The 25,098-nt window shown below is 39.3% G+C and overlaps 1 protein-coding gene across 1 annotated transcript; it reads right to left on the bottom strand.

Moving 5' to 3' along the window:
* Positions 1-177: 177 nt before the first annotated feature.
* On the bottom strand, positions 178-24,431 carry LOC141912887 (uncharacterized). The gene is made up of 37 exons (XM_074804308.1): positions 24,405-24,431; positions 23,893-24,006; positions 23,170-23,421; positions 22,643-22,721; positions 22,272-22,401; positions 21,506-21,655; positions 20,839-21,188; positions 20,299-20,660; positions 19,701-19,866; positions 19,048-19,237; positions 17,751-17,790; positions 17,177-17,231; positions 16,951-17,021; positions 16,248-16,484; positions 15,680-15,766; positions 15,215-15,339; positions 14,545-14,715; positions 14,049-14,150; positions 13,601-13,808; positions 13,053-13,154; positions 12,446-12,588; positions 12,087-12,149; positions 11,882-11,993; positions 11,392-11,556; positions 10,445-10,654; positions 9,957-10,052; positions 9,731-9,870; positions 8,745-9,400; positions 8,437-8,645; positions 5,000-8,101; positions 4,781-4,891; positions 4,298-4,461; positions 3,735-4,002; positions 3,568-3,639; positions 3,239-3,295; positions 1,328-2,833; positions 178-1,245 (listed from the first exon to the last, which is right to left on the bottom strand). The coding sequence occupies exons 1-37, from the start codon at positions 24,429-24,431 to the stop codon at positions 1,096-1,098; spliced, it is 10,242 nt and encodes a 3,413-aa protein (XP_074660409.1). The 3' UTR covers positions 178-1,095.
* Between the last annotated feature and the right edge of the window lie 667 nt (positions 24,432-25,098).

Raw genomic sequence — 25,098 nt, 5'->3', positions numbered from 1 at the left:
CTGTCTATACAATACAAGGCTTAGAGTCCAGTATCTTCCTAATATACGTGTACACGATAATAATACAGACATTAACGTATTTAAATCCACAACCAACAAGAACACAGTCCAGATGATGACAATCGCAACAAAAAAGAATCACAGTAGTACAGTTTGCTTAGAAGAGTTTCGGGGAAAATTTATTTTGTAAAAAAATTATCATCCCTTAAACCGAATAAACAATTCACACGTGTACATTTATGATGGAGCAGACAAAATTGAACATTTTATGTTACCAGAACTTGAAATACCTAAATTATATATTTACATAAATGCATTTGCTTCACGCAGAAAGAACAAACTTCTTCATGATCACTAAAGTTACGTTCTGGCCAGCAAAAAATAATACAATCACATTCACATAATCGGACACAAAATAAATACATCGTATTATCATCAACAAAATTAGTTCGAATCCATTATCATTACAGATCTTCATCAATTTAAACATCTGGAGCTGCAGTTGCTCGAAGGTCGGTTAAAAATAACTGGCTGATAAATACCATAGTGACAATGAACTTTTGACTGTCACTACGTCAACTATCCACTGGTTAAATCTAACCAACTTTTGAGCAACTAGCCCTGGGGCTGGTTTAAGTTAAAATATGCTTTTAAATCATAAGACTGGTCTTAAATTGTTATACTGGCTATAATACATAAGTGAGCTTAGCCTGGTCTTAGATTGGCTATAGAACCAAAGTCAGCGTAGACTAGTCTTAGGGTGTCTGATTGGCTGCAGAACCAAAAATGAGCTAAGCCTGGTCTTAGATTGGCTAATGAGCCGGAACCAAAATGAGCTTAGCCTGGTCTTAGATAAAATCTATGGTGATATACGAAATTTTAACTTAGCATTATTAGAACTTAAACGAGTTCACAATAAGACCTTCGACATAACACAGCACGTAAACATTTTTAGGTTAGTGGGTAGTCAAAATTTAGAACAGCTCAGATTTTGAAAACAGGGCACTGTTCTGAAAAGGGAGGGGTTCAGCCCCTCTTGATCTACCACTGCCAGTACCGAGTAAGGCTGAGTGTACTGATTACGTTGAATCGAGTTTAATCGCTATCCGAACTGCTGCTGATTTCGATGACTTCGGTTTCAGCCAGCTGGGTATGAAGTGGTGGAGTGTGCTTACGTTGTTCGATACGGGCGCCAGCACTCGCTGATATCGTCACTAATGGAAGACTTGAAGGTACGTGTTTTACCTGTAATTAAACGAATAAAACATATATCAACATCATTTACTCAAATCTTGGAGTTATCATCTTGGAATTATCAAGGACTTACTTTCACAGCCGACGAGGCAGGAGCCGTTCGTGCGGTTTTAACATTCGTCGCCGCCTTAGACGAGGCGGCGGCGGCGTTCGCGATGGAAACTCGCTGCGACACCGGCGACATGAACGGCTGAACGCTGAATATCTGCTGCCCTGTCGAGGACACTAAATGAACGGGATTCGTCGTCGCGTTGAATTTATTACGCACGACGCCCGACGAGCTTCGCTGTGAGATTACTTTAATCGGTCTCGCGCCACTCGACGCCGCGGCAACCGAAGCTCGTACTCTGACGGTCGACGTCGCCGCCCTCATCGTCGTCGCCTGTTGTTGTTGCTGTCGGAATTGTATCGCCGATTTGGTAATCTGTTTTAGTTTAGGTGCCGCCGCTCCGGGCGATGATTTACGTATGATAGAAGACGGGTTGGAAACATTTATTCCCTGCGCGGTTAATTGCGCCTTCATACCGGACACCGGTAGATACGCGACCGGGCTTCGATTTTTAACCGATACCCCCGCCGTTTGCTTATTGACGGTTTGTTGCTGCGGAAATCGCGGCGACGTGGAAATTATTCCCACCGGTGATGATTTTCTGTGAGCTTGCTGCTGCTTCGCGAGATTCGTCGAAACGTTACCCGTGGACGACCGAGCGATGACGGTTTTACCGCCACTTGAAATGATCGCGCCAGCGGGTGGCGTATTCGAACTGCGCTGACCGGGCGTTACTTGCACTACACGTTGACCGGCCGCCGTTTTAACAACGCACATTTTACCACTCTGTACTTTCTGCGAAAGTAACCGCTGACGTTGCTGCTGCTGTTGCTGCTGTTGCTGTAGCTGCAGTCGACGTTGCTGCAGCTGTTGAGGGCTTATCGTCTTGCGTTGCGGTATAACGTTCGGCGCCGACCGCGATTTCGATGCAACGATACCGCGTTCGCGCAGCGCGACCAACGCCGGCGGTTCGGCATCCGTCGATGTCTGCGTCGCGCTTAAAAGCTTGATGAACTCCTCGGTCGTCATCGGTCGTTGTTTCTTCGTCGTCGTCGCGCTCTCCATCAACAACGGGTTCATGATCGATTCGACGATTTTCTGAGACTTTTCTGACATTCGATTCGATCTGTCGGCTGCAGCAGACGACTCAACCTTTGATTGGTTCGGTAGCTGCTGCTGCTGCTGCTGCGGTTTATTCGCCAATGCATTAAACACGATCGGATTACCGGCGACTTTCCGTTGTTTTTCAGACCCGTCAGCGTTTTTCGTAAGTTTGACTAGTGGAGAACCGGGACGTTTCGTTCCGCCCTTAGGGACCACCTGGGCTGGAAATTTTGCTGGCAGAGAAGTCGATAAAATCGAAGCTGCCGGAATTTCTTTAGCTACAGTTTTTACGGTTGGTTTAGTTTTCGTTATTTGTGGTTGCTGTTGCTGCTGCTGTTGTAGCAACGGAAGCTGTTCTTTCGACGCCTTCGTAATTGAAGTCGATGAGGATGGATTGTGCGTGTCTGGTGTTGCGGATAACTTTTCCTGAAATAAAGCAAAATAACAATATAACACGTATTCAAATCAGTTTTGAAGTTAGCAAAAAGATTCTTGGAAGAAATGACATGACAGGCACTAAGTTCTTAAGCCAAGGGCACATAATATGAAACTGAAACATTTTTCTCATTTGTTTCATGACCGAGTGCATCACTCCTAAGAGGAAACATAGTTTCCAGTTGTTTCTTGTTTCAATGTTTGCGATAGCAGGCGAACTAAACATCAAAGGGCATAAACACAAAATTCTTGTTGTGAGCTAGGCTTTATAGTACTGATGATCTAACCATGGTTTTCTCAAAGCCAGAGAAATTTCATTAAATTCATCTCAATTCTATTCAATGCAAACCAGATTCAATGGTCCATCGATAAAAGTATAACGAGCTTATAAATTACCGAAGGATCTTCATCTGTGGATGAGCTTGTTTTCGGTCCTTTGTCGCCAGTGGTCGCCTTAAAATGAGTAAACACAAGTATAAAAGACACACTTTCACAGTGCAAAATAAATGCGCAGTGACGGTGAAAATTAAGGAATTAAGGCATAGAAATATACTGTATTTAGAGCAGTTTTCATAGAGAACATGTACGCTAGGACATGAACACAACCTTGAGGGCCCAGTAAGAAAGGCTGGAAAGCTTCAATCAATATATAATCATTCTCTAAGGACGGCTTGTGGTTGATTAAGTGATTCAAAATATTGCAAAACCCTTGTATAGGTACTGACCTGGGGTTTGATCGAAGCCTGTTGCTGACAATAACGAATAGCTTCCTCCAGAACATCTCCATCAGTAGGAACCTGCTCAATGAATATTCAAATACATGAAAACCACGACGTACAAGTAAGTTTTAAGCCGATCTATTCGAAAAAGAGGATTTTAAGATAATACTCACGAGATGCGGTTTACAGAGTTTAAACGCATTCATCAATAGAGAATTGACTTTAACGACGCCTGGTTTTCCCTTCAGGGCGATACTCCAGATTTTATACGTTTCCATGAGGAACTTGTGCAGCGACTCGGAATTCATGACGCTAGTAGATGTTTGCGGATTGCAGCCGGATGTTTGTTTCATTTGTTTAACGCGAGTGCCGTGAGCCGATAAACACCAGTCCAGCGCTAACTTAGAAAGAGCAATGCGTTCGGCATCGCGTAAATACTTCCTGAAAACCGAATAAATATAGATTTATGCGCTGTATGTATGCAAAATTTTGTTGATAACCCAATTTATGCAATTTCAAGAATTATGCACGTAGTTAGAAACAGAAACTTTTTGTTCCTCATCCCCTATCCTTACAATGTTCTTTATGAATGGCCCCTTAACTTAACCTCAATGAAATTCAAGTCGGATTGAAAGCAGGTATGGCTGTTGTATCATTCGTATCTTCAAGTTCACATGAAGAAATATGATACCGAAATGAGGAGACATCTTTTACAAGGAATTACAATAAGACTTACTTCGTGCCCTCGGGTGTTTTCTGAAGCTGTTGATGAATCCAAAGTAACATCGAGCTGTCCTCCAGTTCGAGTAATACCTCTAACAGCAACCATACAGCTTTATAGAGGTGTGTAGCGAACGTGCCGCATCGATCAATGTCATCAATCGGTATACGCCAAACTCCCTGAATATTGATGTGAAATATCGATGATTATCAATTGAATTAACACTCTAATCCATTGCAAATGGGTAATAAAATACTTGCCCCGAACTTAAAATTTTTCCTAATATATTCAAAATGAAACCACAATGAAACTGATATCTATAATTCTGTCATCCCTCACATCCACTGATTCATTGAGTATATTTATTATTTCTTTCTGTTGCCCATGGTATTCCAGCTAATGATTGTGTCAACAGGCCGAAATATGTGATATCTATCTGATTTGGTAAACTATAACACAGATGTTCAACATGAAACTATTCGTCATAAATGCACTTACATTAAAGAAATTGGTATGTTTTCTTTCGTGGAATAGTCCGGCTGCGGTCATGAATGGCACTTCCTGCCATTTCGGTGTTCCCAACAGATAATCTCTGGACATCTGGAGATTCTGTAAGATATTATTATAAAAGATGATTGTCAATTCCATCTATGAAACATAAGGAAGGCATTAATCTTAACTAGTCGAGTACTGAAAATATGGCCCTATATTTAGTACCTTGTTTGTGATTGATTTAGCGTGAATGAAAGCCAAACGATATTGAGATTTGTAATGAGTAGGAAACCGTTGCAGACATAGCTGTAAAGCGGCCGCACACTTATTCAAGACGGCCTTAACTCGTGGATCAGCTACAGTCGGTCGTTCTGGATCTTTTCTTACAATTACAGCAGAATCTTTCAAAGTATTTGTTTTAAAATCTTCTTTCTTGGCACTTTCTTTGTTTTCCTGCAAGCCTTGCTCTTTTTTGGATGAGTCATCTTTGGAGTGAATGCTTTTGGAATTTGTTCCCTGAGAGACAAGTTTGTTTGCTCCCTCATCCATGGAGACTATCTCAGTGTTATGAGCACCTTGTCCTGCTTCACCTGGAGTTGAATCTGTCTTTCTTGCAGTCTCCACACTTATCAGACCACAATCCATCTTATTCTGGTTACCAGAATTCATACTATCTGATGAAGATCCTTTTTTAGATTGATCTTCAACAACCTTTGCACTGGATCCAGTTTCTCTTTCATCAACTTTTGTTGCTTCTATGCCAACCCATTCTTCAGTAGATCCGGATTTCTTATTTTCATCCTTTGCTCCTCTCTCTCCAACAGATTCAGTTTCATCTTTAGTTTCTCCTGAAACAACTTCTCCAATAGACGACTTTCCCCTTTCTTCAACCTTTGCTTTTTCAACAACCTCCTCATCAGTCTCCATCTTTTCAACTTTAATTTCTTCAACAACTGATCCAACAGGTCCAGTTTCCATCTTTTCATCTTTTACTTCTTCAAGAACTGATCCAACAGGTCCAGATTCCATTTTCTCATGTTTTGCTTCTTCAAGAACTGCTCCAACAGGTCCAGTTTCGATCCCTTCAACTTTTGAATCTTCAGAAACTGCTCCATTATGTCCAGCTTCAGTTTTTTCAACTTTGGTTTCTTTAATATCGTCACTAGCACGTCTACTATCCATCTTTGCAACTTCTTTTTCTGTAACAACTTGCTTACTGGGTCCCGCTTCATTACTTTTAGCTGTTGTTTCTTTATCAACAAATTCTACACTAGATCCGATTTCCATTTCATCAATATCTGCCTCTTCTTGCAGTTTCTCTCTATTTCCAGCATCTTTTTCTTTACCTGTATTACTATTAGAAGTATTTTTGTTTATAGTTGATATGTTTTCTGCTATGACCAATTGATCCTGTGACTTTTCACAAGTTTTTTCAGTATCAGCATCAATGTTTTGTTGTAGTTTTTCAGTCAATTTCAATTCGTCATCAACCATCCCAAATTTAACTTCCGATGCCACCTCATCAGAAATAGGTTTCATATCTATCTTACTACTCAAAGAATCGATTGATTCTGATTTATGTTCTTCTGTTACTTCTACTTCAAGGCTGGATATAATTTTCAAAGATTGTTCCTCAATCATTTCAACATTTTTGCTTGGTTGCAACACAGAATCCTCTGCTTCTGTAGTCATTTTAGCGCAAGTATCGATCACTTCATTTGATGGTTCTTTTTCAAGTAGATTTGAACTTGCATCTTTCACAATGTTTTCTATAACTGTAGTGTGAGGTATAGGAATAGTTTCATCAGCCACTGGTATTTTCATTTTAACAGTTTGTACATTTTGGGATGGGTCTTTAGAATCTGTTAAACATGGAGTCTTGACCGCTGTCAGCTGAATATTTTCTTCATCCATAGGAACATGTTCATCAACATCCTTAGCACCTAAGATTTTGAGATTTTCTTCTTTTTTATTGGCTTCACCTTCCAACTTAAATTCAGTTGAATCTAAAGCATCTGTTTTTATGGTAATTTCACCTTCTGCATGCAATCCTTCATCATTCGCTGGGGCCTTGATCATTACTTTTTCATTTTGTGCGACACTGATACCTTCTTCAACAACTAATGAAGAAGCATCACCAGTAGCTACTTTTCCATCAACTGCGTCACTACCAACTACGGCAAGATCATTCACACCAGCTTTTTCATTAACAGATTCAACCTCCAGATTTTTCAGGCTAACAGAATGTTTCTCTTCCGATTCTAATTCAGTGATACTTTCAATAACCAAGACAGAATCCTCTAAAATCTCAGAGCTATCAGGCTCCGGCGAGTGCTTGGTATTTCGATCAGCAACTGAGGCATTTGAATGTTCGCACATAACCTCTTCAACATTTGCTACAACCTTATCACTTTTAACCGTTGATGTTTCGTGACACGCCTCATTTTCAGCGATCTCTTTCTCAGAATATTCTTGAGGCTTCTGATTGGCTGACGGATTTTCTCCAGAAACTGATTCTATCACTGAACGCTTTTTCGTATCGCTTGTTTCGAGAACGATTTCGATGCCTTCAATTTTCGTGTCTTTTTCATCCGATTCAACCACGCTTAAGCCACTGGTTTCAGCCATTGAATCTTTTGAAGCGCTACATTTTGAAACTTCAGGCTTTGCATGAGAATCCTCTTCTTGAGGAATTTCTTTATCAGTTTTTGCGGAAAGATTCTCACCGACTTCAGTAACCTCAACTCCGCTAGTTTTAGATACATTACATTCACTGTCAAGAGTATCGCTGATGATTACGACAGAGTCGGACTTCTCAGTGTTTTGATCTTCGAATATATCATTTTGAGTATCTTCCACAACTTCAGATGTTTCCGGTCTCGGCGATGACGAACAAAGAGGTAAATCATGAGGCTTTAATGATGATATTTGGCCTACTCCCTCCGTAAGTTGCTCCACGTCCTCTCGGTTCTTTGTATTTTCATCACGACCGTCATCGGATGGCTTAACCGCGTCGTTGTCGTAACAAATTTCCATTGTGCTGGTAGTTACATCATCGACGGTCGATGAAAATAAATCTGAGGGCGTTGATACATTGAATGGTTGAGGTTCGCTTTCTTCGCTGCTTGGAATATCTGTTGATTTTGTATCGGTGATATTATCACCATCATCCGACGATAGAAGAATTATTGTCTCCTTGCCTTTAGGCGGTAAATCAGTCGACGGTATAACGTCATGAGATTTTATATCCGAAAACGACATATTGTCATTCGATGTTTGGCTCATGCTTTCGTCGGCATCTTGGCTGGAGCTGAACAAACAGATACTCTGAAATGATTAAACGAGAAATTCTATGAATCATATCAAGCATTACTTGTGAATATAACGTAAAGAATATTGTATGTATATATTAGATATGTATATATTAGATATTATATTGTTTTCTCTCTTCTCTTCATTGTTTGTATTGTTCACCCTTTCAGTTTTTTCTCTCATTCACAATCATATACCTTGATTTATGATGAATAAATAAATTTTTGAATTTTGAAATTTGAATTTTTGCATTAGTGCTAGTACATATTTACTAGTTTAACGTAAACGAAAACATCCTCGTACTATTTGTATGTTCATCAATTGATCAAGTTTTATCATCAATAACTTACATGCATAGTGTCTATTTCTACTGGTGGCATTTGCCCAGAAGTAAACTCTTTCGATGGCGGTATTAGTTCTTTCTTGGAATGATCAGAGTCAACATCGCCCGGAACTACTGGCGGTTTTTTACCGACAGATGGCGGTGTTACGCCTTGAGCAGAAGCCAGACCCACAAGCTCCGACATCAAATTATCGATTTCAGGAGAGCTGTTGTTCGCTGTTGTGAATGAAATTAAAGGAATTGAAATTATGTAAATCTGTATCTCAGGGATATGGTATTTCTCGTTCTTGTATGATACAATATGACGACATTTACCTTCTTCCTTCACTACTGAATTCTCTTCAATCTCGACTTCCATGGCCTCTTGTACTTCTTGTACATCATCTGCTTCTTTGTTTAACAAACTTATATCAGTTTTTTCTTCAGACATCGGTTCGGCAGAAGCTGGAGTTGTCTGTTTTTCCACGGGTTTCTCACTGACTGGATCGAGTAGAGACGTTGTCTGGGAGGCTTCGTTCTTTTCTCCAAATAATTGACCATCATTACTGGTCTCTTTTTTCGGAACAGCTTTTTCTGCGTTCGATACAATATCGGTAACAGCTGCAGGTTTTACATCCTCATTGTTTGCCATCGGTTTCGAAACTTGTTCCGGATTCAGATCGGATTCTTTCACTTTTCCGTCATTCGATTCTACTTTCGAATTCTCGCGATCGTCTTCGTCTATCGTAGTTTTCCATCCGTCAACCTGACCTTTAACAACCTCTATTTGGCCTTCGACTTCACCCTTCTCCGGCGGTACCGTGTGGAAACTCGTATCGGCGCTGTCTTCTGCCGAGCTTTCGCTACTCGTCACATTTTTCTGCCTCGAGTAATCGTGGTCCTGTGGAGCAGCGTGTATCGTAGGTTTGCGACCAGGTGGTGGAGTTAGCGGGCCGATATTTGACGAACTACTCTCATCAGTTATTGCCAAACTGAAATATAATGAAAGATAAACTTGATGAAACACTCTGACCGTGTTGTAATGAAAATACGATTCAAAAGGTTTTCTTCGGCTAGGAGTTTACTGGACATTTCCATTATATACTACAAGTCATCTTCAGGAACACTGAATCTTCAAAATATCGAAATAAACTACACTCAATGAAACCTTTTTGACTCATTTCTCTTTTTGTATCATGGGATTTTAAAGTATAATGATAGACAATTCTTCTTTATACAGTATTGAAAAAAAATGCTATGTAAGTTATGAATGCTTAAAACTACAATGATTCACACACTGAGGACTTTCTATATTGACTTACCAGTTTTTTAGTTCATTGCCTAACGCAAATGGAGATGTAGAACATTCTGTGACAGTTTTCTCAAATAGAACAAGTTCTTCTTCAGTCGGTACTTGTCTGACCAGGTATTTAGCAATCGACGTATGAATACGGAAATATATCTATATTCAAATTAGAAAACCAGTCAACGATTACAACAATTATATTCATGAACCACTCCTCAGAATTAGGATTATCAATAAAATACCTCGAGAGACTCTACTGCGTAGTGAGGTGTAGCCACATTCATATAGTGAATCTTTTTCGGGTATCTTGCCCCTTCTTCGTGCAAGTATTCAGCTGCCTGAAGAGCAAAATACATAGTTCCATAGTTTCTTAGCCCTTTGAACCGTGAAATATATATATAACGTATGATTTACAACCAAGGACTCATAAGGGGCTCTTGAATCACTTATAGAAGTCTCATCAGATCAGTTTTATATCATTCAGGGGCCTTGTTATTATTCAGGATCCAGTTCCACCGTTCTGAGTTCAATTTGACTCTTAGAGTTGAAACATTGAAAATGAACTGATTTTAACTCATAGTTAACTCTAACTCACAACTGTTGAACTGGGCCCCAATCTCCTTCAACGATGTCTAAATCAGGTCAGAGAGTTAAGTAATTGCGAAGTGAACATCAATATAAACAGGCTCTGAAATCAAAAACCACTTCATATCAACGAATGTTTACTCACAGCTAAGTAGTGCGTGAGAAACTGTTTCGGAGACTGTTTTGTTTTCTCTGCAGCTTTTCCGAGCATGTAATTCAACAGCCACAATTCATCGCCGGCCTCGCCTTCGATTTCATACGCTTTATTATAGCACTTTAAAGCCAGTTCCATCATGTCGCTTTGTTTACTCGTAGCCAGACTGCGACTTTCTTCCGTCAATGGAATCAAGTTGTTCTGCAAATACAGATAATTAATAATCTCAATACTGTGTGATATATGCTTCCTATAGCTACATTCACACCAGGAGTTACATTCAATATTTAATGTTCGCACAACAAAAACATTCGAGACTTTTTTGCGGCTAATAAGATACGGCATGATAATACCGCACGCTTATTGAGGTAGTTTTTGATTGGTCTCTGATCTGTAAACCAGATGGAAGTAACCGGTAGAATTTTTAATCCTGATTTGCTATTCTTAAACATTAAATCGAAAAAAATTGACACCTGCCTACGTATGGAATGAAATTCTGAACTGAAAAATAGCCCCCCTCCTGCAAGGTGGCTATCACTTGTTTATTGTTCATTGAAAATATAACACTTAGAAAGCATGTTATCAAATTTCATAAATACTGAATCTAAAAAGACGCTAAATACAAGACTGATGTCAGTGTGCTAACACCTGTTGAGCAATGAACTGGAACCGAATTTCCAATTATGTACTTCGATTTAAAAAAGAAAATTCTGTAAATTAGACCGCCGAGCAAACAACTATATCTGTACTTCGATTTCCGATTTCAAAATCAAACCCCCTGTTTCGCTCCCGGCAGGTGTGGTGGGTCTGTAAGGGACACTCAATCAAAAAATCTAACGAAATTCACAAACCAAATAAACAACAGGGACAATCCCTATTCTAACACCTGTTGAACATCAATACTACCCGGTGTATTGCGCAATGATTTATTGACCGACCTGTTTGATTTGTCGCGAGAAATAAGCTCGTAGGCTATACGAAAACGAGCCGTACTCGATCCACAGTTTACTGTTAGTAGAATCGACCTCGAGCGCTCGCTTGAAACAACGTAGAGCACTGGCGGCTACCTTCGATACGGACGCCGGCTCCGACTTCAGTTCATTCTATACATGAATATAAATCATAATACGCTGATCAGAAATCACACAATTATTGAATACATACATGAAATCTAAATAGACAGTTGAAGAGGCACAAGGGACTAAGCCATAGCTGTCACGATCATGATAAAAACTCGAGTAAACTGAATTGGAAATAGGCTACAAAGCGGGATAAAAAAATAGAAGACTAAAGTAATGCAACCACTCGCGTCCAAATAACGACTTACACTCAAGAAATTGAATTGGAAACATAAATTGGGACTTAAATTTTTGCGTGTGATGAATGACATATCGCAAAATATTACATAAAATGCGTGCGTATAAGTACCGAATTCAGTTTCTGTTCCAGCCTGCTGCTCCTCGCTAGCGCCATACCGGCCCACGAGTCGAACCTCTCTGGGTTCAGACACAAATCGTGCAAATAAAATTTGATCGCTTTTCTGAAATGACACGACGACACAAGTCTTTTAGTACAGACAACTCAGTAGCTTCACCTAATATCATTAAGAGACAATTCTATAAATCGTACGTACCCCTGTTCTTTGTTTTTAAAGTAGTAATCGGCGAGTAAGTAATAAATTTCATTGATCACAGGCCTGAAAGATAAGATACAGAAGTTTTCTTTTGCTGACATGTGACATAGACCTATTTTCTTTGATTGCATACTCGCAGTCCAGACTCACAGCGGGACAATCACAATTTTTCAGGAAATATAGATATTATTTCCTTGATATTTCCGTCAAATTCTATTCTAACGATGCTAGTACTTTCTATACCCCATGATTTGAATTCAATTTAGCACAATTTTTGTTAACTTCTACACTCAGAATACACATCAGTCCATCCATCAGATAATAAAGCAGTTGTTTCATCTCACACACAACACACTCACCTGTCATCTGGTTGATGTTCTTCGGGGAAAGTGGGCGGAGCTTGCGTAACGCCGTCGATGAACTGAGATATAGAATCGATAGTAATCTGCGGCACGTCGGTATTCGGTATGAGTAGAGTTATCCTACGCAGCAGATTCTCTAACTGAAATCAACGAACATCATCGATCACCACAAATCTGAATTTGCCTTTGTTAGATCAAATCAAATCATGGTTCCCTCAGTTATATTAATCAAAAGTTCCCAAGTTTTTTCCAAGTATTTCATGGGTGATTTTTTAATTTTCCCAAATGAAAATGAACACATATTGTCATGTTACAGTCAACATTTTAGTGGCGACTGGTTGATGAATATGATTTTCAAGGGAAATTGCTGAAGAAAGTTGCCCTTGGCAAATGCAATGTGTGAAACGTAAATTAACTTCCCAAATATCTTCCCTGATTTGAAGAACATTTTTTCAAATTCCCAAATATTTCCAAACTGGGAATTATCATTACAAAATTTCCAAGTTTTTCCCCATTTCCCTGTGTTCTGTGGGAACCATGTGAAATAGAATGAATTTGGTGAAGTTTCCACTCTTTCCACACATCATGTTCTATTAAGACTTACATCGGCGGAAACTGTGCTTGTTTTGTAGCTGTCGAATTCGGGGAGCGTTTTCGGTTTGAAGTAATAAAACAACATCACAGCACTTTCCCACGACAACGTTATCTACAATCAATGAATAAAACATGGTCAATATAGTGCTGTGAAGGTATGAATACAGTTTCAAGAATATAAGTTAAAACCCGTTAATATTTTCCTCAAAAACCTTCATCCATTTAACCTCTATCCATGAACGAGGACAGAGTACGTCCATGGTATACCCAACTCAAATTCTATATAATTGATATATGGTACTTATGAACCATTTAACTCTTTCAATACCAACTTCAACGCCAACAACGGCTGCTGCCAAACTGACTTAATTTCCCCAAATTTTTAAACTCAGATATTGGCTTTACCTTAAAACATATACTTATATGGTCTGGAATCATTTTCTCGTCATGAACATATTACGGTATGTCAGAGTGTGTTCAAAATTTCCCAAAACAACTCAAATGGCATCCATGGACGAATAGGGATGAAAAGTGGGCTGTCAATCAATCAAAACGTACCTGATTGACGTTATGATCCTGTAGATGGCGTGCTTTACCCTTCTTATTCGGATGATTATACAGACAATAGATACACTGCTCGAGCGCGAGTTCCAATTCCTCGTGGTGCGGATGTTGATTCTCGTTCGTGTAACCTTTCACCATCTCCCAGATTTGATCGACGAAGAACAACAACAACGCTCCGTCGGAATTCGTGCACGACGAATGCCTGCAACATGAAAATAATCAAAACAGTTTTGTGAAAGGAATGACTCCTTGTCTTTCTACAAAATACGCAAAAAATGGCAACATCAATGAGAAACACCGAAGAGGATGATGACAGATCCGTGTGATGATAATGATGATGATGATGATGATGTATGTACTGGTAATATATTGCAGTTGTTGGTACTAGATGATGTTAAAACGAATGATTCAAGGAAGATGTTATATGCAATGATTTACGCACCTCCCGAGACAATCGTGAGCCATGTTCAAAAACAGAAATGACGACGGAAGACTGGGTTTCTCAGCAGACGTAGCAACAGCAACAGACGACTTTTTCTCTTCGCTGAAATTCACATCAATTCATTAAGACTTAACCAACCCGAGGGCAGATCTGGGAAAATTTGAAGGGTCATGTCTAATGGTCAAAGAAACACCCTTTTTCTGATATTCTATAAAGACTGGCTGATTTTCAGAGGGGTTGATGTGGAAATGAAAGGTGTGACCACCCTCTAAAACCTGTTGTGGAGAGCACTGATGAACACTGAATTAAGTAGCTACAAAGACATTCACAAGGCTTTTGACAATAGAATTGCATGTACATGTACTTGAAATCTTTAGACTAACAATTTGAGGGGCCCTTAAAAAATTTCTGGAATAATACAGCAACTTGAACAACCTGCTCCCCTAAATCCAACCTTGAAACCATTTCAGAGCACGTGGTAAAGATAACAACTTACTGTAGAATGAGGCGATAAAGAATAATCCACGGATGAACGGAACCGACCGCCATGTCGGTCGACGACTCGGGAATGTCTAAAGCGATTTCAATCACTTTCAATAAATTCTTCATCAATCGACTGGTTTTATTCGCCGGCAAAAATTCGATGACCTCATCATGAGAAATACACCTACGTATAACAATAAGGAAACGCTTTCAAAATATACCGGTATTCATCAGTGATTTCAGCCGAACTGTTCAGATTTATGATAAACATTACTGGATGGTCTGAAATGGCCTTTTTTTTTGTAATTTTAGTGAAATCAGTAATGAACATTATCATGTTTGTGTATTTTCTAGGACAATAGCTCAATCAACAGCACAACTGGGTTTCGTGGCTAAGAACTACTACAGATCCTCATGCATCATAATTCTTTTGTGTCCCGGGAAGAATCCTCTCCCCTAAACGCTATTGAGTTTTTGATTTTCGTCTATTTCAACTCAGGCCTGCAAGTTGATCGACTTCAGCGCAATGTCGTGTAGCATATACTAAGAATCAACTGAGTGAATTGCCGATGAAAAGGTTTTAACATATTTCAACCAATTTTCTTCTCGGCTAGATTCAACGTCACTGTTAAACGTTCCAGTGACCCCCCTATTCGTTAGTCAGCGCTGTGCGATGAACTTACTTCTCGAGGCCGTCGAGTAATTGCGTCATCGTTGTGACCCATTCTATTTTCATACTCGTATCATTCGACAATGTATAGAATACGAGAGCTTCGTTGAAAGCCTCTTCGCCCCATTGTAAACATTGCTGAAAAAAAAAACACAAATTCAATATTTGGACAAGGTGCTAGCCGGTTTAAGATGCGGAATCTTTCTTGAAAACTGGACCCAGTTCCATATTCATAGGTTAAGTTTGACTTTATAGCGTTGAAATCAGTTCATTTCCAATTTAGTCGAATGAAACACTCTAATAATCCATGTCAACTGTAGATAAATTGTAAACAAATCTTATGCGTTCAAATTTCAAAGATACATTGAGATTCACAGTTCCACATCATCAGGTGGAATGAATCATAGTCGTGGAGCTGTGGAACATGCGCCTGATCAATTTCACGGTTTTACATCGTGTTAAATGCGTCATTATTTACCTTGAAATCCCCGAGTTTCATCAGAGAATCTTGTAATAACAGTAACTGGCCATGACGTTCGGGAATGTTACAATTCTCTTCCGATGCCTTAAATGAATAGAAGGAAGAGACATCATTTTTAGAGGGAATATCTACAGTTTATATAAGTGCACGAAAAAAAAAATTCATCAATGGATAGTTGACTGGATAAACACAAACATCAAACAACAGTAAACTCCGCCTTATTTGGTAGCGTTGGGCGTGCTGTTAGTATTGCATCGAGTTGAAAATCAGTAAATATTTTATCCAGTTCAGAATTGGGGAAACGGAACGTTTTTCCAAATCAATTTCAGTAGAATTCATTGAGCTGACTGTGTACCGAGTAGGGACAAGTACATGTATACTCAGTATACCGCGTCTTGCCGTAGCAATGCAACGGATATAAATATTTCACCAGAGTTGACAATCAGGGAATAAGAAGGTCGTTTTGAAATATCAATTCTAATAAAATTCCACACGCCACCAGAGAGGTTTACTAATCTGACCGGTAAAAACTAGAGAGGAGTCTACTGTATCATCATTGTCGTACCTGATTGTGTTTGTGTAGTTTTTCGTTGAACGTCGGTAGAATCAGATCGACGACATCTTTGTACTGTTCGAGGGCGTACAGTTTCTGTACCTCGTCGAGAGACTGAGATCGTCGCAACGAGTCGAGTTGTTTCTTGACTTCGTCTTCGTTTACGACGAATTCCGTTTTACAGTTGTAAAGTCGTACGATTTCGCGGCCGGGTTCGGTTTCTCTGGCGTGATTCAGCAGCGCAGTCAACTGAACAATCGATAAAACAGCTTGTTTAAAAGTTTTAAGATACAGTTTAAGCAGTAGATATATTAGAGAGACTGTATTTTCAATAAGAGCCAGGTCCCAGACCCGTCTGTCGTTTGTAATGTACCGGTATATGATGTATATGATGATTTGCAAATTGATGATTCAGATTTTGAAGGATTTTAAATTTAGATGTTATTAGACGGCAGGTGCAAATAATATCATAAAGAATTCATTGTTTATTTTCTTCTATTCTTCAACAAGAAGTTTTGTCTCCTCTGGACTTAAACTGCGAGTGCTACATCAATTTTGAAATACCCTATATTGCGTCTCAAGATTACCATATTCTGACCTGACTTGTCAATTTGTTAATTAAAACACTGAGAGAAGTAGCTAATTTTTACCCCCCTCTCACAATGGAGGTATATGTACTTTATGAATGCCCCTCCCTAATACAATGAACACTGACCTGATCGAAAGTATTCAGCGCTGCATCGACTTTGCCTTGTAACATCAGAAATCTTGCTTGTAACCAGTTCACTATGAAGAAAGACAAGAAACATTGTTCAATAGTGCCGAGATTCAACAATGACTCGATAACCATTGCTAAAGTGAAGAGATTCAACCATGACTCTATTGCCATTGTAAACCAAAGTATTTGACCATCATTGATAAAAGCCATTTTGAAGACGCACCTCTAACAGCGAATTCGGTCCAAACGTCTGCCATGATATCCATGTAACAAGTCAACTCGGCGATGTAGTGCATATCAGTGACGTAATGAGGGCCCGGAAAATCAGGTCCTAATTTAAACGATGGCATTCCTGGGCTTCTAAAAATAATATCATTTACATAAAAAATTCAGTGAAAAATTCAAATTAAGAATTTGATGGTGAATGAAATATCAGAAAATCGAGATTTTCATTCAGATCATTGCATTTCATGTCTTCAATGAGGGGGCACTCCCCCTCTCTCCCTTTCTCCCCCTATGTCCTTCCCTCTCAGATAAACTTCGTCAAACACTTACTTCTTATGTGATTCGCTCGGTGAAATGCGAACTTTGTCGTTCGTCCAGCGATCCAGTTTCAGTTCGCACCAAACGAGAATCATCTGAAATAATTAACAACAATTTCCACTTCAACAACACAATCTCCAACCATTATTACAAGCGCAATATTGGTTTTTCTTTCCAGTGAGTTGTTTCTTTTCCATTCTGATTGATTCAAATCAAATAAGTATTCACTGAATTGAAATAGAAAATACACATACCAAACTCATTTCTCTGACGCGTTCGTAGCTGACATCTTCTCTACAATGGGCAAAATAAAAATAACGAAATCAAGCCAATGGTCTAAGATTTGGGTCTAACTTCATAGGAAGATATCAATCAGCAGTGTGGACCCTGTTCCCTCTAAAGACATTTGTTATTTCACGATTCTTAATTTTGTTGTTCAAGCTTAACCTACGTTCAGGACTTCCCCACGAATATCTATTTAATTAAATTACAATTATACTTCAATATCTCCACATTTTCAAGACTTCACACTAAAATGGTGAATGTTTGAGCCAGTAGTTCCAGACTGCAGTTTGATATCTGGATTAACAAGTGAAATGAAAGCTGTCTGCAGCAGCCTACCCGAGATAAGCAGGATTTGAGTAATGTCTTCTGCTGCACGAGTACATTTTCACATACACATCTACTAAATCTTCAGGCCTACAAAATATATATATATATATACATATTCATTAATACACTATTGATAGATTGCTACGATAGCTGTAGATTTGTAAGCAGACTGTTAGGCCCATCTTCATATGAGACATGACATGAGTCATTACAACAATAGCTGCAGATTTGTTAGCAGACTGTTAGGCCCAGATGAGACAAAATTATTGAGTCCAAGGGGGTCTTATCCTTAAGACTCGTTAAATTGGCTACGGAACTAAGATAGTCTTAGAATGATCTAAGCCATAACTGTACAACAGGCCCTAGGCCCATCATTCTATATTTAGATGACGAAAAATCACAAAAAGTTGCATTTATGGGAACCAGCTTTTTAAAAGCTGCCTCCTTTTGAGCCTACAATTCACTTGGGCCCCATGAAGAGGCATTTCAAGAATGATGCCTTCACACTCATGTAGCAGTTTCCTGCAGAGAGGTCAATATAAATGCTATTCTACTACCAAATTTAGGTCAACATCACCAATTCAATTCAATTCAATTCAATTCATACTTCATTGATCCTTGTCGAAACATTACAACATCAGATATACAACAATAAAGTGAACACATTACAATTACAGTTACAAACAAGAGAGACAAGTTGAAAAGGAGAAGAAAGAGAGAAAAAAAAGAAAAAAAACATATGTAACAAAAATACGATTTACAAGTAATGAAAAAAAGGAACATTTACACGTTCATGATTCGAGCGATTCCCGTTTAATGAAGATATTATTACTACTACAGTAATAGTAGTCGCCACTACTACATTGTATTGTCTGATGATTGGAAACCTGACATTCAGTTTATTGTATAGACACACAAGCTCCATACAAACAGACTCACGCATCATAAAGAGAAGCTATTAAACTACCGTACCATTTCATGTTGCGCAGTTTTGCTAACGCGATCAGGTATTCCAGTAACAACGAGACGATACCGCTATTCACAACGTGTTTCTCGAGGAAATCTTTCACGCGTTTTTCTTCATGCGTGGAGAAATCGTTGATCGAATCCGCAGCATTCAGGGTTTCATCTGAAAACATGAGTTCATATAATCAGTATCACTTCACACCACAAGCACGTTGAAAGCAATTTTTCACTGAACAAGAGAATTTTCACATTCTTTCTCAAAAAAGAAATACCAAGAATTTTCACACATAGTTTTTCCAGATTTTGCTACACCGAAGTACAATAACATCAAAGGTTACTGATCAAAATCTTGACGGATTAAACCTGAAATTGCTTAAACTTTAACAAAGCTCATGCATAAATACTGAGCTCAACGACATAAACACATAGGGAATCAAAATATTTTGGGCAGACACATCTTTACGATTTTACACATTTTTTCACGATTCTTTAAGCGGATTATCCATATTTCTCATCAATCTGGCCCCGAGATTACAAACACTCTAACACTCTGTCTTGTATCAGGTCTACGGCTCTGAGACAATGCTGTAAATGTCATAAAGTTGCACGACTACAGACACACTTACTGTGGTGAGGTTGAGCGACTGAATTGACTGCCGGTAATGACTGCACCTCCTCATCAGCGTCATCGTTTACGGTATCCATTATTGATAATAAACTCGCTGGCAGATATTTGGCAATCATTTCCGTGTAGTTAATACTTTGAGCGCTGACGGACTGAGTGTTTCTCACCTACGCAATGAGTAAAATATACAGAACTGAGTTAAGTTCAGAGAAATCTTTGTATATGGTAAATCAATTAGAAGAGGGCATTCTGGCAGAATTGCCCTTTGGTAGACCAGACTTTCTGATATATCTCTAATTGTAGAAGCTTTCACCAAAAATAAGAATATTTTGACAAGAAAAACAGTAATTTAATTGAAAATGAACTAGTAATGAGCCCTTAAAGAGTAGAAAATACTCTCAAATACACAGTATTCATAGTCAGGTCTGCCTTTTGACTGGAAGAATGCCCTTTTCAAGAATTTTCGACAAAATTGTACACAAATTCAAAATCCCTGAATTTCAAGAAAAGAGTAACAAGTCCCTGATTTTCTCTGCAGGGAAAATCGAATCTAATTTCCCTGATCTGTAGAACCCTGAAACCGTCATCAGTATATTTACCCGAGCTGACCGACGTTTCGCGAATCCATCGTCGAAATCTTCCAATAAATAGCGCTTCCTCTTGGCTCCGCCTTTCGGACGACCTCGACCCGGTTTCGTCGACTGATCGTCGGAGCGTTGACCGCCGACTGCAGACGCCGACGGGATCGTCGGCGTTTCCTCGGCAATCAGCGCCGCCATCTGCGCGCGAGATAAACTGTGTAACACGGGTTGTTGCGTAGCGTCGCCCCCTGCTGGCGTGTTTACGATTGACGGAGTTGATGGAGTCGTGAATTCACTATCGACTACAGGTTTAACCGATGGTGTATCAGTCGGAGCCGATGACTCTTGATCAACTGCAACATCAGCGACGCTCGTTTCACCTGTAAATTGAAAACATCATTGATTTACCCTCATTCTGAATGTTGAGATTAAAACTACCTCCTGAGGCTAATAAATGAGGGAAGATTGCGATAAAAAGTAACTCATCACGACCTCAATTTCGACTATGACTTCAACAATAAGCGTGTGTAGTGAAACTAGCCCCTGTTGAGTAGTTACCTGATTCAACGACGGGTTCACTTGGTTTCTCCGTAACAGAAGGTTCTTCAACTTTCGTCGCCGTGTCCGCGTCAGTAACTGGCCCTTCAACCGCTACAGCAGCCACGTCCGTATCCATCACTTCTACTCGATCTATCGCAGACGATTCCTCGTTTTTCTCCGCAGTTTCTTCAGGAGCCGATTCGACAACGGGTTTCGCAACGGCGTCTGCCTCCTTGCCGGATCGGTCCGCATCGACGGGTCGTGGTTCGATTACGAATGTGGATATATCTACCGTTCGACCCATCGGCTGCCCGGTCATCTCAGCAGTGTTGTATATTTCCAGAAGACGTTCGCCGAGCTCCTTCCAGCTACAGAATAAAATATAGCTATACAATCAGCTATAACAATACGACATTGAGACGAGGATACATGGCATTTCATTACAAGTTTGGCATCATAGTGATTTCATAGAACGTTAGTCAATCCAGGGTCCATGGGTTCGAATCCTGGGTCCATGGGTTCGAATCCTGGGTCCATGGGTTCGAATCCTGGGTCCATGGGTTTGAATCCTGGTGGAGATTTCGGTCGAAGGAACTTCTCTGTCCCATTTCCACTTAGTAGATTTTTGGTCGCTAATACTGCCGCGCGTTGGTTTAGGTTGAATAAAGAAATAACGACGACAAACCTGTATTGTTTTAGCGGAGAATTGAGTTTTAATTTCGCAGGTTGCTGCCGACAGCTCAGTTCGTGTTGTTTATTCCTCATCGCTAAAGCTTCGTCGAGGAATTCACGACCTTCTTCGGCATCGAGCTCCTCCTGAAACTCTTGTATGTCGCTGAAATTAACGAGATGAAAGCTGCACGAGTCTGAATTTTGTGTTACATCACACACAACGCAAGATGGAAAACCTATATTTCAGTGTCGATACCTTTCCCAACACTATTACTACTAACTGGGACCAAATATGGCTTCATGCAACTGATTATGATGATACCGTGAACATTTCAGTTTTACATCCACCCTTCTGTAAATCAGCCACCCCTTATGAAATATCTCCTACCCCTACCAAAGCGGATATCAATATTCTATCTATGCTGATAATTGCTTTGAAATCCAAAGAGCTAATGTGAAAAATAGAAGATTACACCAACCAAAATTAAGCTTAAGTTTCTGTATTTTTAGGGGGGTTTGAAAGCCTTGCTTCTTCAGCAGTCACGATGTCCTACACTTAACGATGAATGCAACCCCTTCAAAATTCCACCATATTCAGAACACTGAATTATTTGCCACTGTCAGTTCTCTATCAAAATTTTGAGCCCTTTATTACAAGCATTTAGTTCTGTCAATTAGGTGATATTCAGTTATCCACCACCCTCGATTATCCACCTAAGACATTGCTTCCACATGAGTTGACTGTACGTTCAAAGGTCCTAACGCGACAAAACGCTTACCAGATTGCGAAGAAGTCATCGGTATATCGTCGTATTGAAGGCTGTTCTTTATGAATACGTTGACGAAGAGTTAAAGCTTTTAAATATCCGGGATCTCGCTCTAAACCACGACTTATATAATACAAACAACCTGAAACATTTGAGGATGTGAGAAAAATCGAAACATTTTTCAAAATTAAGCAAAATAATCATTCACCTGTTTCTCGTTTCATGAAACGATTCAATATTAAAATCGCGCAAAGTTTTGATTGTTCCGATTATTGTAAGTATGAAACAATCCACAGCATCTAAACCAAATATTTTGGTTTGCATGAATCTCGGCCCGGCGATGTACAGTCATTTATTCGAGTGATGATAGCACTGTAACTTACTTGTGTAATTGTTCAAAGCGTAAAGAACAGTAATCGCGTTGTCTAAACATAACCAGTGAGTAGGACTGCACTGCAAGCCCTGTGAAATGAGTGAATGAACATTCATCAATTTCAGCGATGAAAATATTTCATTAAAATCTAAACTTTCAATAGTTCTCCTTCCAAATATTCATTTATGTACGGTTATATAGAGTTCAACGATGTTTCATTGAATGGAAACTATGCAGCTCTGGATGACAATGAATTAAATTAATTAAACTAAATTTTGAAAGACCCACAAACCCATCAGGCTACAGGAACCCAATAAACCAAGCCAACTACAGGTACAGGCACCTCATTAACCAACCTGGCTACAAATGCCTTACAAACCCATCAGGAACCCCACAATCCCACCCGGCTACAGGCATGCAATGAACCTGACCCAGCTACAGGCGCACCCCATAAACCAACCTGGCTACAGTTGGCTTACAAACCCATCCTGCTACAGATGCTTTCAGTAATTTATGAAATTTCAAAAAATTAAATACCTGTAAGAATGCATGTTTAGCCAGCAGGTAATGGTGCTCTTTCAACGCCGCCACGCCCATTTTATACCAAACCGTAACATCTGTAGCGTCTACGATTACCGCCTGTAAGTACGCGTCTATCGCTTGTCGGTAATCGCTGCGCTGCGCGGCGATACTCGCGATGTTTTTATGAGCCGAGTATTTCAGCGGTAGGCCCGGATGAACCAGTTTTCCGATGTCATCTTCGAGCGTTTTGTCCAGCAAAACTTCCGCCTGTGCGAATAAAAAATTTCAGTCAAATCAGCCGAGGAACGTAATTTTCTAAATCTTACGATCTAAATCTATAAATTTCAGGCCCAGTTTTCAGTTGTCTGTTAACCCTTTGCTGCTCATGAGTGACACCTGCTGTGTGTATAATGTTTTATAAATGTCATGCATCTATCAATTTTGAGCTTAAACCCGCGCAGAGGAAACATTAGATAACACGTGTAAGACAATTTTGTAAGAAACTAAATTGGAAATTGAAATATTTTTTTCGAAAAATGCAGTATGTCCTGCGCAGCAAAAGGGTTCAGTTTAAAATTAGTCCCATTATCAACGATAAAAACCCTAGAGTCAAATCTCAACCAGGAGCTGACTAATGATTCATAATCATTCTGTAAAAAGTAAATTTTTACAATCTCTTGAACGGTCACAAGGCCTAATGTAATAGATAAATGTCGAATTGCGAGTTTGAATACGAACCTCTTTGACGAGTCGTGAATTCAGTAAGTTATTGAACTCGTGTTCGGCTCCTTTACTTTCACCTCGGATCAGTAAACTCAAAGCTTTGTTGTACATAGACATCGCTTCAGCCTCCTACAAAATGTGCACAATTTCAAGGGATCAAACGTTAAGCAGCGTTTAATGTTGAGTTCATTATATCAGTCCTCTGATAAAACATGCTACAAATTAATGTATCCAGTATTGGCACCGATCCAAGCCTTTATTTCATCCCAAAACGTATCAATGTTTGACGCTGAAAATCGGTAACTGTTTTATCTCAGAAAGTCGTTAATTCAGTTGCTTCATATGCAAATTTCTATCCTTTTAAATATGGTAACAACCGAATAAAGTAAAAACAAATTTGAAATCCCAACTTTACCGATTTAGTCTATTTAGTATATAACTTCAAAAATTTCAAACTTTTTTTCTAATTTCTATTTCTCAAAATTTGAAGAGTTTATAAGGATTTTCTGACATTTTGCTCAAATTACAGAAGTTTCAAGAACCATTAAAAGCATGCTCCTATGAGAAGGAGTTTTTAAGTAATCAAGGAGTCGTAGGAACACTGGTCGGCCTAACACGTACCTGTACTTCCTTGGTTTCCGTTTTTCTGAGTACGCCGTCATAGTTACTGTAATCATCAGCGCTACTGCACGAGTCATTCAACGCAGATATTCGTATCTGAAAATATAGAAGTCGTCTATTAATATTGGTACCAACTCTGACGATATAACTAATACCGGTAGGTAACATTATTCCCTTCAAAAATATAAAATTCTAAAGTAGATACACAAGACTTACGGCTTCAATAGCTCATATTGTTTTTACTACAAATTTATGTACCTTCATTGATTTCAAAGTAGGCCTATGTTTTTTTTTTCTCAGAAAATTGATTTCTTTCTTAGTTATTTTCTTTCTTTGTTATTTGATCTTTTCTTAAAGTCTTTTTCTCAGTCAAATATTGGCCGGTCATTAGCCTATAAATATGAATCTCATGCGAGCATGTAACACTCTTCATCAGCCTCTTGCAATCTACCGGGTAAACACCGAGGCCGAGTTTTATAGTTTGATGTTAACCAGGGGGAAATGAATTGAGTTAGCCCCAGGGTTAAAGTTAATACCAGTCTATAAAAGTTTGACACATCAAATTTAACCGGAACTTCGGATACTTACCATATCGTCGCA

The sequence above is a fragment of the Tubulanus polymorphus genome, chromosome 11 (assembly GCF_964204645.1).
Source record: "Tubulanus polymorphus chromosome 11, tnTubPoly1.2, whole genome shotgun sequence".
In the NCBI taxonomy this organism is placed as follows: domain Eukaryota; kingdom Metazoa; phylum Nemertea; class Palaeonemertea; order Tubulaniformes; family Tubulanidae; genus Tubulanus; species Tubulanus polymorphus.
This window is presented reverse-complemented; position numbering and strand designations above follow the sequence as displayed.

Coding starts and splice junctions, on each gene's coding strand:
- LOC141912887 (XM_074804308.1), bottom strand. CDS start 24,431: ATGCTTTTAATGGTTCTTGAAACTTCT. Junction 22,722..23,169: donor CTAAACATGCATTCTTACAG/GTATTTAATTTT, acceptor CTCATTTCACAG/GGCTTGCAGTGCAGTCCTAC. Junction 21,656..22,271: donor GATGACTTCTTCGCAATCTG/GTAAGCGTTTTG, acceptor CGTTAATTTCAG/CGACATACAAGAGTTTCAGG.